General features: G+C 47.3%; 1 protein-coding gene across 2 annotated transcripts in view; it reads right to left on the bottom strand.

Annotated features, from left to right (window-relative positions):
• Window positions 1–12,886, bottom strand: part of LOC114851766 (protein kinase C-binding protein NELL1-like) — a 126,816-nt gene that overhangs the window by 31,380 nt on the left and 82,550 nt on the right. For both annotated transcript variants that reach the window (XM_029143450.3, XM_029143449.3), the window contains exon 13: window positions 4,735–4,860. In XM_029143450.3, the coding sequence (XP_028999283.1) occupies window positions 4,735–4,860 (126 nt within the window). The remainder of the gene's footprint in view (window positions 1–4,734; window positions 4,861–12,886) is intronic.

Raw genomic sequence — 12,886 nt, 5'->3', positions numbered from 1 at the left:
CAACTAAGTCACAGGGAAAGCGTGTCAGAATGATGATGCCCTATTTTCAAGTATAAATATTACATGTCTTGCATTCTTTTTATTTTCCAGGTTTGATCTGTTTTGCGCCTATTTGAACGCCTCTGAAACCGAAGCAGAACGGACTCGGCTGTGTACTGGAGGCTCTTCGGGGAAAGCCAACACGTCATGATTCACTTTTACTTTGCATAGTAAATTTCTAAAGCATGTCCTTATCTCTTAAGCTCCGACCATTCTCTCATTTGGTAATGTCAAGCAGAACACTTCAGTAATGTAAAATTTAATGACCAGTGACAAGCCCATAAAAAAGAACAGAGCGCTGCAGGATTTTCAAGGGTTTCTCTCTCTTTTTTTCTCCTGGCGCTCACTTCCTGCCTCTGCCTCGCTGCTCACCTTCACGTAGTGTAAACTCAGCAGTGATGCGCTCGGTGTCACAAGGAAAGAAATATTGACTGGCTGTCACAGTATTTAGCTTGAAGGACACATATTGCTATAAAACGTACGAGAGACAATTTTTAAAATCAGCCCAGAGTTCAGGAGGTGATTTTCTTTTGACCTGGAACAAAATGAATATGACCTTGTTTCAGACTAATCTGATGCAAAACACGTGCTCAGAAAACAGGGTTTATTGTATGAAGACAAGATGGAGGCTACAGGGATCGTTGCACATGCAGTTGGAAAATTAGCTCTTTGATGCTGTCTTGTTTTTTTTATAGTGTTTTTGTACAGACTTTATCAATCAGGGACTGGACTAATCGTGCTGCGTATGTGTTCATTTAAAGTGTTTGGTTTGCTTTCACATGCTTTGTGCAGCAGCACAGAACGAGTGAGTTCATGCACCAACGATATGAAAAATACACACCTGGAGAAAATAAAGACGCTCGTGCTTCGACTGAATCAACATCCATCCATTATTGCGCATCTTAATTCCTATTGATCCAGAGGAACAACACTGTCATCAAAGAAGTGACAAAGCAGACAGAAGCGTCACGATGAGAGCAGACACGACCTCATGCAGCCATCGAATCTTCACGACGACCTAAATATAATCATCAGCTTTCCTGCACCAATTACAAGGGGATGAAAGAGGAAAACTTCTCCGTCTCCTTCAAAGTGTTTCTGATGGGTTTATTAAATGGGCCGGTGCTGAGCCAGCGACGGCGCGACCTCCGTTTTGGAGCGTTAACGTGCACGGAGGCGGTTGCCAAGGTTTCCACAAGCATCGCACCTGGGCTCCACCTTGATTACAGCCATAATTGGAATGGAATTAGATTAAACTTTTATTAAACATGCCTCAAGGTGAATGAGGAGCCACGCGTTTCCTACTGCTGGAACTTTGACTGCATGTAACAACTGATGCATGAAATTGATGGCAGCTGCCTTCAGTCCGACATACAGCAAGAAAATACAGTATTGATCAGAAAAGTGTCAGTTAAGAATCCGTGGATGGACACGTGGTGTTATTAAGAAGAAAAACGCTCTCATTGATTTTTCTTTTTTTTTCTCAAAAAAAAATCCATGATCCTTCAAAAGTGACTAGTTTGTGCTGTGGGACCTGATCAGTTGTGTCAGTAATGAATACAGGATTACTGTAAAACACTGTGTGTTGGGAGAGTTTGAGGTTTACTGTATTCACGAAAGCTCGACCGCCACCACGGTAACGACACTGTAGCTGTCATGTTGTTTTTTTTGTTTTTTTTTTAGCTGTCATGTTGTTGACATGGATCATCTCCAGGTGTGACACTGACCTGCTGCTCTCTCATTCCAGCAGATTATTCTCCAACTCGGAGTCTTATCTTTGTTCCGCTGACAGAAAAAGCAGACTCTAAATTCCTCTAAACTATTTCCTACATGTACAGCACTGCAGGCAACTATTACCCAGCATCACTTTAGCCTTTAATGGGTTGAAAGGCCTGAATTACGTTTCCACCATAAGATAAACTGGAGCCTGTTCTCAGCACCTGTCTGCGTTCCGTCACCTTATAGCCTGAAAAGCTTTTCTGCCCCTGAATCTGACTGCACAGGATACAACTTAGCAGTTGGCTTCAGTTTTTATTTGATTATTGCAGACTTTAAACATTTTCCCATAAACTAATCTGTGCAGGAAGAAAATAAAAAGGAATCCAATTATTCTGTAGCACGAGGAAAAGCATGAAATGTCATCTACAGCCCATCCTGGACTAACTGAACTAACATATGACTCCCACTTCTCACAGCCGCTCGTCCTCCATCCGTCCGGCGCCGACTCCTGCTTCCATATGGGGGAAATCAGGTGGAACCGCAATTACTGCAGCCGCCATTGTTTACGGGGGGACAGGCCCCAGCGCACGGCGGAGCAGAATGAGAGACTGTCCGCCAAAGGTGACGCATGACGCGCTGCAGAGAGGGGCTGATCACATTGTGAGGACATCTGTAAAGCGTGCGGTGCCGACGGAGGCGAGGCAAACGCACAGCAGACGCACACGCGAGCCTGAAAAAGCAGGAACAGACAAAGAAGTGCGAGCGGAGCGCTGCTCCTGCGGTGTGTTTGATTGTCAGCATCCACGCGACTCCCTCACATTTACGGGAGGACGGGTATTGATGTCACGGCGCAGGTTCTAACCCTGCTAGAGCCTGGGTTGTGTACTTACAGTAGATGGATGCTTTATGCACAGAGACAAAGCAGTGAACAACAATAGAGAGGAAAATATACCGCAGATCTATACATCCTTAGAAAAACAGGCCCTGTTGTGTCTTCACGATGCTCAAACGATCCAGGACAATGCAGAACTCCAGTCAATAATACGTCATTTTTAAAAGGAATACAGTGAAGAAGCCTTCAAATCCAGCTTGACTGTGCTACAGCAGAAACTTGTGATCAATCCATCACAAGGATTAAAAAGGGATGAGGAAACAGGAAGCTTACGCCTTCTGCTCTGTTCAGGCTTTTATTACTGGCCAGTCCTTAAACATGGCTTCAAAGACCCCTTTTTTATCCATGAGTCTCATGAAGCAAAATAAATCATTTATTCACTTAACACAACGTCCACAGATCCTATAAATCTCTTTGCTGACGTCCACACTGGTTCCTGCAGCGTCTGCCTGTGTGTCCTACTTCATGCACTGACAACATTATCATTACAAAAAACCTTTGCAGGTACAATGAGGAATAACAATACAGATTTGAGCACAATGCTCCAATTACAGCAGCTAATGGGCAATCGCCTTAGCGCTGTGAAACATGAGCAATCACCCGCCTGTGCTGCACGCGCTAACTGCTTTACATTCACGCGGGGATGGGAAACCCTTAAGAAGAAGCAGAGGGAGAAGGACACACACAGAGGGGATTTATCTCTCTCAGCAGATGCACAGAGTGCTCCTTGGGCACCCAGTCAGCAGCCAGGACAGTTTACAAGCTCCAAAATAGATGGATTGTCTATGGATCCCTGTCCCTGAGTGGCTGCCAACTCCCAGCTAATTAAAGCACACTTCTCTGCCGAAACCCTGAGCAGCAACCAAGCACATCCTATTCACCCCTGAGACAACATGCTGCTCTAAGACCCCCTCAGAGAAAACAGATAAGAACAACTAGAAAAAAATTATCTTCGCCAACTTCACTAGAACAGGTGTCACCGTTCCGCGAGTAAAAACACTGGCACAGCGCTTATAAGAGCAGTGGCCATTCAACACATTCAGCCTGCAGAAGGTCAGAGAGGAGGCAGAGGAATCACAAAATGATAGATAGTCCTTAAAAATAGAATGGCCGGAGTCTCCCATTGTTGTGTGATCACACACCCATTCTTCAAACCACTAGAAAAGACTGGGGAATATTCACCAATCAGTTTGCATTCATTCCTTGGCGCACGTTGATTTCAAAGAACAAAAGCTCTGATGTCATGTGAGCGTCCGGCGGCGACGGGAGCCGCAGGTTTCCAACACATTCAATCACTGAGCAAAGATCACAGTGGTCAAAATGAGGACATATGTGCTATACTGCATGTGCTACATTTACTGCATTCACGCACTGATTCATCTTCATAACTACAGTGGGCTGACCCTTGACCTCTGGCATGGAGAACAGGTAAAGAGATTTCCTGAGGATCAGCTGATCATAAACACCACTAACGCGCAGACCCACCTTGTGTTTTCTGTCACGCTGCCACGTCACACTCACAACAGGTCGAAGCCTTGCAGCCGCAGCCGCCTGGATGATGAAGTGGCAACCGTCACGGCCGCTACAGCAGCAGGAGACACAGTGACTCTACAGCCACACCAGCAGCTCTGTGCTGAACCAGCAGCCGAAACCCAGCGCAGGCTGGGAACGGGTTTGGTCGTACGAAGGGAGGAAGTGAAATGTTCATGTGACGATGAGGCTTAATGGTGAGTCATGGGCTCAAGAAAGTCATTATACTTCATAAATGAATGAACGTTGCCCAGAGGATGAACTTTATTGAAATCCCAGCCATTAGGATCCATAAATTATTTGGCAGCCAAAATGGCAACACGCTGATAGAGCTGAGTGAAACAACGGGGAGGTTTGGAGATTCATTCACTCAACTCAGTCTAAGTCAATCAAGTATTCGTTAAACGTAGATGTGGGTCAACGCTGCCGAGCCTGTTTTACTGCTGGGATGAGCGCGAGCGCTTTAAATGCATGCGTAAGCAAAGATGGGCCGACTCCGGTTTCCTCCTCAGCGCCCCCCTTTAGCGTGACGTTAGCGCTAACCGTTCACTCACCGGTGCAGGAGTACTCGTCCACCCTGATGAAGCCTGGTAGACAGTCACAGCGATGGCTGCCGGGCAGGTTGACGCACACCGTGTTCGACTGGCAGTAATGCATCTGCGTTGCACACTCGTCGATATCTGAGGACAGAGCATGTAGAGTGGGTTAACGACCTGCTCGCTGAGGTCACACTCAGTGCGCACGTGCGACACAGTACACAGGTTACAGCATTTGGACGCTGCTGTTTAAGGCACGTAAGAAAAAGGGGGAGCGGGAAAGAAAAGGTGGAAGTCAATGGAGTGGAATGCAACAGGACGGAGCAGAGCAGCGGGAGCGGCGTCTCCCTGACGTGGAGGTTGTCCGGGTAATATCCTGATACATTGCAGCCTCTCCTCATACACAGAAAGGCTCTTTTCCTAATGTAGCTTGAAAGGCGTTGTATGAGCATGGAAAGACGGCGCGGAGGGAGGCTCCGCCGAGCAGGATGACTGCTGATGAGAAGGGATTGGACGCACACAAGGGAGGTGTTATGCAGAAGGGCCTAAATCTGTGTGTGTGTGTACTGTAGCGCATATTTATGTGGCTGCGAGCAGCAGCACAGAACCAGTTTCCCGAGGCTATCAGGCCTCTGCACCACTTAAGGGACTCCGCATGCTACACTTAAGGGAAGGAGAGAGTAAGAGGAACATTTCCATATCCTCTCCTTGGATAAATACATTCCAGCTCTGAGGGTAGCACCTCACACTTTCCCCTTACAACACAATGAACGCGTGTGAAGTATGTAATTGACTTACATGTAACACCCAGAGGTTTTTCTCCGCAGATTTCATCCTTGAAGAGTGTACAGTCAGAGCGTCGAATTGCACAATCAAAGAGAGATGGATCATGCATTCAGGCGCAAAAAGCTTCGCCGGCCTTCAGCGTAAAACGCATTGATCTGCTACATCAAAACATGGAACGCATTCGAGTGCTTTGAGGCTGCGAAGCACCACCTGAATCAAATCCCCGTTTTGTCCTGGAGCCACTCCGCCCTAAAAGCTGCTGTTTGATTAGCCTTCATTGGTCGGAACGCACCGCTCGCGCCTGACGGATGCTGGACATGCGGAGCTGGAGATTTGTCAGTCTCCATTTAACGCGGGGGCGTCGCTGCTGTCGGGTGTTGGGCCTGATGGGGGCGTGTGATCTCCCGCTTCACCTGCATCACCTGCATCTCCCGCATCACCTGCGTCACCTGCATCAGCAGCGGGCGGGTGTGCGTTTGCCCTCTGCAGCCTCCTGTGGGAGCGCTGGAGCAGGTGAGGTCTGCTGACAGAACTGGAACTGTCATTTCACACAGGGGGGATTCATTTTTCTGGATTTGCCAGTGTGTCTGTCTCTGCCCCCCCCCCCCCCCCCTCCCCCGTCTGTGTCTGCGCTCCCCTCTTCCCCAGACCCTCTCCCTCAGCCTCCATCCTCTGAGCTCACTTTCTTCATCTGGCTGCTGCTTTATTCATGCTGTGATGTAGGTCAGGGCTTGGGAGGGGCACGGCTAAAAATAAGGCAGGATGGGACTGCGTGTGTCTGTGCATGTGTGCAATTCCACCATCTAATACCTAGGATGGAGACAGACAGAGAGACGCTGGATGCTGAGAGGCCTTCGGTTGTGCATTCACACAAGTATCAGCAGCTTGTTGCCCAGAGAGCAGTGGTAACAGATTTCTATCCAACAGGAATATTGTGTCCTCCTGCCTGAAAATCCCTCATATTCTCCTTCTATGAATCAACACAGATTGTGTTTGAATGTTAAACACAGACCAAGACTCCAGCCACAGCGACACCGGAAGAAGCTGCTGCCTCAGTATCAGAACGAGATGAAGACAGATTCAGAGATAAATACTTGTCTAGACATCAAATGTATTCATCAAATGATTTTCTATTTTCAAAAATACGAACCTTTGAAACAACAGAGCGTTTGATTTGATTCTGCAGCTTTTCACATCCCAGATATTCTACATTTAATCAATGCATCGCTAAGAAGGAAGTGCAGAAGAATCGGGGGGCTTTAAAGCATCTACACCAGCGTGTTAATATTCAGAGAAGGTTTGGTGCTTGTGTAATGTTTCTCTGCTGATGTTTAGTAAAAAAAACAATAATGATAATAATTTGAAAAAACAAATTCGGGGTAAAAAAAGCTGCGACTGCTGCTTTGGCATTTTGTCTTTCCATCAATATGTCATCACCCTGCTATGAATCTCATCGGCCTCTCAGACACGTCTCACACACACACACACACACACACACGCGCACACACACACACACGCGCACACACACACGCACACACACACACACACACACACACACACACACACACACACACACACACACACACACACACACACACACACACACACCAATTAGCTTCCCTCTCTTATCTCGCCCCCTCTCACTTTTTCTGTCTCTCTCTATTTTCACACACAGAAGCTAATCTCACCCAGCTATTACACACCACGATAATTGAAGGTTGAACGGAGCTGAACAGGCGAGCACAAACATGCACTGGCTGAAAAAAAATCCATGGCTGTAATCATCAATCTGAGGTTTGGGATTGTGTGTGTGTCTGTGTGTGATGACTGACAGGCAGCAGAGTGTCACATAATGCACAAGCTCACCCGGGACATGGAAACAGGCTGGAAAGGAATCTTTCATCACTTTCATCCCTCTGTGAATGATATTTTTCTGGGAGGAAAATAGCCTCCTCTGAAGGAGGAAATTAATCTCAGCCAGCAATTACACACCACCATAATTGAAACTCTAACGAGTCCAACTTTTGAAGTAAAGCGCGGACCCGGATATCTCCCACTGAGGCACAACGGCACAAATATGAAGAGAACTGTGCTTAACCTTTAACGTGGGGAGAGTCAAAGTTTGACAGCGTGAACTGGCCTCAGACGACGAACGCAGAAACTACAGCTGGAAACAAATCAAACGGCAAACAAGACGCAGCCCAGGATTCCAGCGCTCTTTAAACCTGCTCCACAGAGCTGTTGGTGCGTATAATTAGGGGACCTTTAGAGACGAGCAGCACTTGTTACTGTCCTTGTCCTCCTGGGTGACGGCACAGAAGCATTTAGGGGCATCTGTTTGCTTTGTGGCAGATCACAGCTGAGGGGCAGAAGCAAAAAGGACGCGGCGCCAGCGAGGAGCTTTAATCTGAGCGTCAGCGAGCGGCTCCGACGAGGTTCTGCCATTCACTCAGCAGCGTCCTGTTCACTTCTGACAGACTCTGAAGACTCAACTTGTGACGGATTCCTTCTGTCAGGCGGAGTGGAGCCGTTTACCTGACGGCGCTGTGTGCACGCGGGACGCACACCTGGGCGGCTGCTAAGTGAAATGGATCAGAACGAAGCAGGAGGTGCAGCGAGCTCAACGGGCCACGACTGTACGGACCCGGCTGAGGTGGAGATATGACAACACCTGACGCCTGACAGGGAGGCATCATCAGCATCATCAGCATCATCAGCATCATCAGCATCATCAGCATCATCAGCATCATGATTGACAGGACGAGTCTTTATGGCAAACAAACAAATCAGTCCAGACAAAATGACCGAGTTCACACATAACATAATTTGTCAGGAAAGACCTCTACACGCTATTTAGCTCCGATAAGAACTTGTTTCCAATTATTGGCCAGATTCAACCATTAGTTGCTAGGGAACAGCAATAGCTCACAGCTAATGACCTGCGAGGGCTAATTGACATCCCATCAGTCACCATTCACCTTGAGCTGACAGGCCAGAGAGAAGCAATGGAAGCGCAGGGGAAAAGCTCCGCTCCGTAGCTTTTCTCCCTCCTGACAGCTCGGACCGCGCTGCAGACGCTGCAGCGACACGTGAAAAAGTTCCATCGCTCTGATTCTCTGCAAATAGCTGAAAGTGATGCAGACAGATAAGAAGGCAGACAGACAAACACGGGCAGAGACTGAAATGCAAATACAAGAGGAACCTAAGAATAAAGACAGAAATGGAAACAAGAAACTGGAACGGTTACAGAAAAACATGGACAAAAACTGAAAGAAAATCTAAGATGAGAATCCAGAAAGAACCCAAGAGACACAGACATGAAGGAAACTTGTTGTGACTTCACCAGTGACAGGCAGTAATTATTTGACAGGAGAACTAATATGGGGATATAAATATTTGACAACACAGTGTAGGCGTGCTTAATTAGCTTCACTGTTATTCCCTCGCAGCCGCAACTACATGCACTCAATGCTGAGGAAATGCTCCACATGCGAATATTACATTACTGTGGCTCTTATTTAATTTAAGAGTTTGTGATGTTGGATGTGTGGGAGCTGCACGCAAAAAGTTGGAGATCCCAGTTGAGACCAGCTCCAGGCGTCACAGCCTCCACACGTGAAGTAGTGAAACAAACGCATGCGCGACCCGTCCGTTCCAGGTCTTGGATGTGACTGAGTCTGCTGATGAGGGGCCACTGTGAAAACCTGCGGAGCTCAGACTGAACGACTCAGGTCGCAGCGGCAGCATCTTTCCCCCTCCTCACATTCTGAACTGCCTTTAAGCGAAACAACAGAGTCCAAGGTCACAGACGAGCAGCCGGCACCTGCAGCTCCATCACATTCAGGCAGTAAATGTGATTTTAACAGCTTAGCGTCAGCTGTCAGCAGATCCAACTGTTACTGTAACTTTAAATTACACTGATATTATTGCAATTGTGATCTATTCTTAGACTGACATGAACTATCGTGTTTCACTAACATCAACTCGTAATTAGGTAATGTCCAATGTTAATCGTGTTTTAAATGACATCTATATAAGTGTTAATGCGTGAATTCCTGGTGTCACTTTAAATTAGTCACAGTCACAGTGTTGCAGGCTCTAATAATAAAAACCCTCCTCTCATATCATCTGCCTCACTAACAACTGGTGTCCGGTCAACAGTCTCTGCTTTGGGGTAATGTTAAAACAAATTTTACTAATTATGAATCCACCATCTTTTTTTCCCCCTCAGGATTTTTCCCACCTCCTACATTTTTAATTAAGTTTGTAAATCTTTCCACACGGCCCGCTGCTGCTCGGGCCCAGTCAGCGTGGGGCCCAGCAGGAGAAACAGCAAAGTGACAGCGGAGGAGGAGGCAGAAGGTGCACGTGCACGCTGCCCCTGTGCCGGGAATGCTGGGAACGCCGGGAATGCTGGGAACGCCGAGGGGCAGCGGCAGCAGATGGTCGGAGCCCTCGCCGTCTCAGGCAGAGAGGTGCCCTGTTCAACCCCGGCCTCTGCCGTGTCCCGCATCAGTGTCGCACTCAACCTCTTCCCCGTAATTAAGGCCAGCCCCTCTGGTTCCAGCCGACAGCAGAGAGCAGCTGGAGGACACGCGGGATTCTCCAGAGGAATGAAAACCATGCGGCTCTCACGCGTGACATGCTCCGGAATGAGCGCAACGTTGACTCAACGTCAGCAGGGTGAATACCTGCACATGCTGAACACGAGCCAGAGTCACTAGAAATACTAATGCTGATGTAGAGAGTTTCCAACAGTAAAGTGTTAAAGCAGGAAAAGAATAATCCTGATTATTTTTACAGCTATTATGTTGGATAATAGGAAAATGATTGGTGCAAATCCATCCAACCTAATCCGAAATCTAATCTTAATCCCGATCACTATTGGAAACCAACCGACCTCCTAGGACGGCTTTTCCTCAGCCCACATGCATCTCGCACAGACTTTTGTTGACTGGCTAAAATCTGCTCTGCACAAAATTACTCCTACATCAACTTTTCTAAAGCTCCGGCTGGAAATCCCGTCAACAAAATAAGCAACAACACACATTAGGTGTGAGACTTAACCCGAAGCAGCGGCCGATCAGGGGATCTGGACCACAAGGCAAACCGGGGCAGCTCCCGTCTTTTATTAGGACGCTGGCGCCAACAGTCCCTTCAGCGAAGCATCAGAGCAACAATGTGACGGCGGGAACACGTATCACCTGCTCAGCCGGTCAAGACGGGCCACTTCCACAGCTACAGAGCGAAAGAAGCAATCAATTCTGGAACATTTCATAATCCAAAATCATTCCTGAGCCTCACTGATGGTGTTTCACTGCAGGAGATCCATCAAGACATTTAGCAGAGGACAGAAGCTAAACTTGATTAGTTTTTGAAGCCACTAGCAAAATAATTCCATTATACTAAAGACAAACGTCTGACGAAAAAAATGTAATAACAACAATCTAATAATAAATAACTTTTTCAGCAGTATGTTTATTTTGCGAACACGTCCGTGTTTCTACAGTTCTTTGTGTGTGCGCTTGAATGATAATGACTCCCTGAACTGTATTGACTGGATGCATGAAAAGCTACAATCTCCTCTAAACACAAGTTTGAAAACGTGTGGAGGCGGTTCAACAGAAACACGAGTCATTTACAGTAGCAAGAAATCTGAAGCAGCAAGTTTTCATACTGTTAAAGATTTTCATTAACTGTTAGTATTTGCTTTCTCTTCTGGCCTCACTCTCTTTCAATAGGTCAATAATTAGATTTTTCTCTATTAAAACATTTATTTTACTCTGGCTCTCACAGAGCATATTATCATGCAAATGATTTTCCCTTTTGTACTTCAGTTATTGTCCTCATTAAAGCACCTTCTTGTGTTTCACTGATTAACTTCTCCCTTAAATTCACTTGATTAATATTATAATAACGGCTCATTTCTGATAAACTGCACATACATTAAATATATCGCTTCCATTTGTCAAATTTTTCAGGCAGCCATTGAATTCCCTTCATTCCAGTGTTGTATTAAAGTCAACCCGCACAGACTGGTGATCAATCACAATAAAGAGTTCATGAGTTTCACACTGAAAGTCAGAGCAAAGCCATTATTTTCAAAGGCGAGAGCTCCGGTGCTCCTTCTGTCACCAACGCGACAGCTAACAGGTCGGACCCAAGAGCAAGAATAATCAGGGGAGATGTCGAGTCGGATTTCAAGGATTTAATGAGTACAGAAGAAAAACTCAGTCCTAAATTTAGGAAAACTAGAGAAGATTTGAGGAGGAGGACCAGAGATGACACACTGGAACAACAGGGGACACAAATCAATGGAACCAGACCCACCTGAACAGAAAACTACCACGGAACATCAGGACACAATACACCCACAGCGCCACCAACGGGCCGGAGGGAGAACTGGAGCTGACCTCCATCTTCCAGCAGTGACAGGAGAAAGAAATGACTGCAGCTACATGTTTGAGGCAAGAAAGAATGAGTGCCAGTTCCTCTGTGGTTCTGCTCGAACATGGTCAAGTGTTTCAGGCAGGACGACAAACGTTCTTTAGGAACCACGACAGATCTGTTTTTCAGATTCCAACCAGTCCTTGAACACACCATTGTTCTACAGGCTACATAAAGCGGCTCATAGCAGCAGCGGCGCCGCTCACACCGCCTGCATCACAATCTCATTAGCGCCTCTCCCTAAATCTCCAGTATCTCCCGTAGTTTATCCAGCGGTGACTTACACACTGCTCCTGCTAATGTACCTGTGTCCTTCCACCGGCCACGCGCTCCCTGTCCCCCTCCACTTCCACGCTGCACTGATGCTATCAGCTCCTGATTCACGGTGGCCGCCTCCAGTCCTATAATTGATATAGAATCCTGATGCCCCGAGCAGCTGACATTCAGCGCGCTCTGAAGGACAGCTAGGGAAATGAGGAGCGCATAATGGAATACGCTGCCAGCACAAACAGGAGGAAGGGCCACTCGCAATGTGATCTGCTCCGGCGCTTAAATATCAAGTGCAATTAAACGGCGGCGGGGAGGGGAGGGGCTGCGAACGGCGTGCGCCTCGGCCCGAGCAGCTGCTTGTTGTTCCCGGCGCGCTGGGAGGGAAACGGCCTCACGGCATCGTGTGAAACGAGGACGAGCTCCGGCACAAACAACCTGATGGCCGCTCCGTCACGGCCGGAGCTCCAACCTTGGCTCGTCTTTAGCTGTGGCACAGTTGAAGGCTTCACTCACTCGAACGCGGTGCCCATCGTCCTCACACAGGCTGTCTCAGGTGCTGTTTTAAGTGCATTAGCGCGGCGTAAAGGGATTATACAGTGAAAACTCAATCTGTACAGGACAAACACCTCCTGGCTGCTGCCTGAATCTAATAAGGTCTTAATAAATA

Source organism: Betta splendens, chromosome 3 (genome assembly GCF_900634795.4).
Source record: "Betta splendens chromosome 3, fBetSpl5.4, whole genome shotgun sequence".
Taxonomy (NCBI): Eukaryota; Metazoa; Chordata; class Actinopteri; order Anabantiformes; family Osphronemidae; genus Betta; species Betta splendens.
The sequence above is the reverse complement of the archived record's forward strand: the minus strand, read 5'-3'. Positions and strand labels throughout refer to the sequence as shown.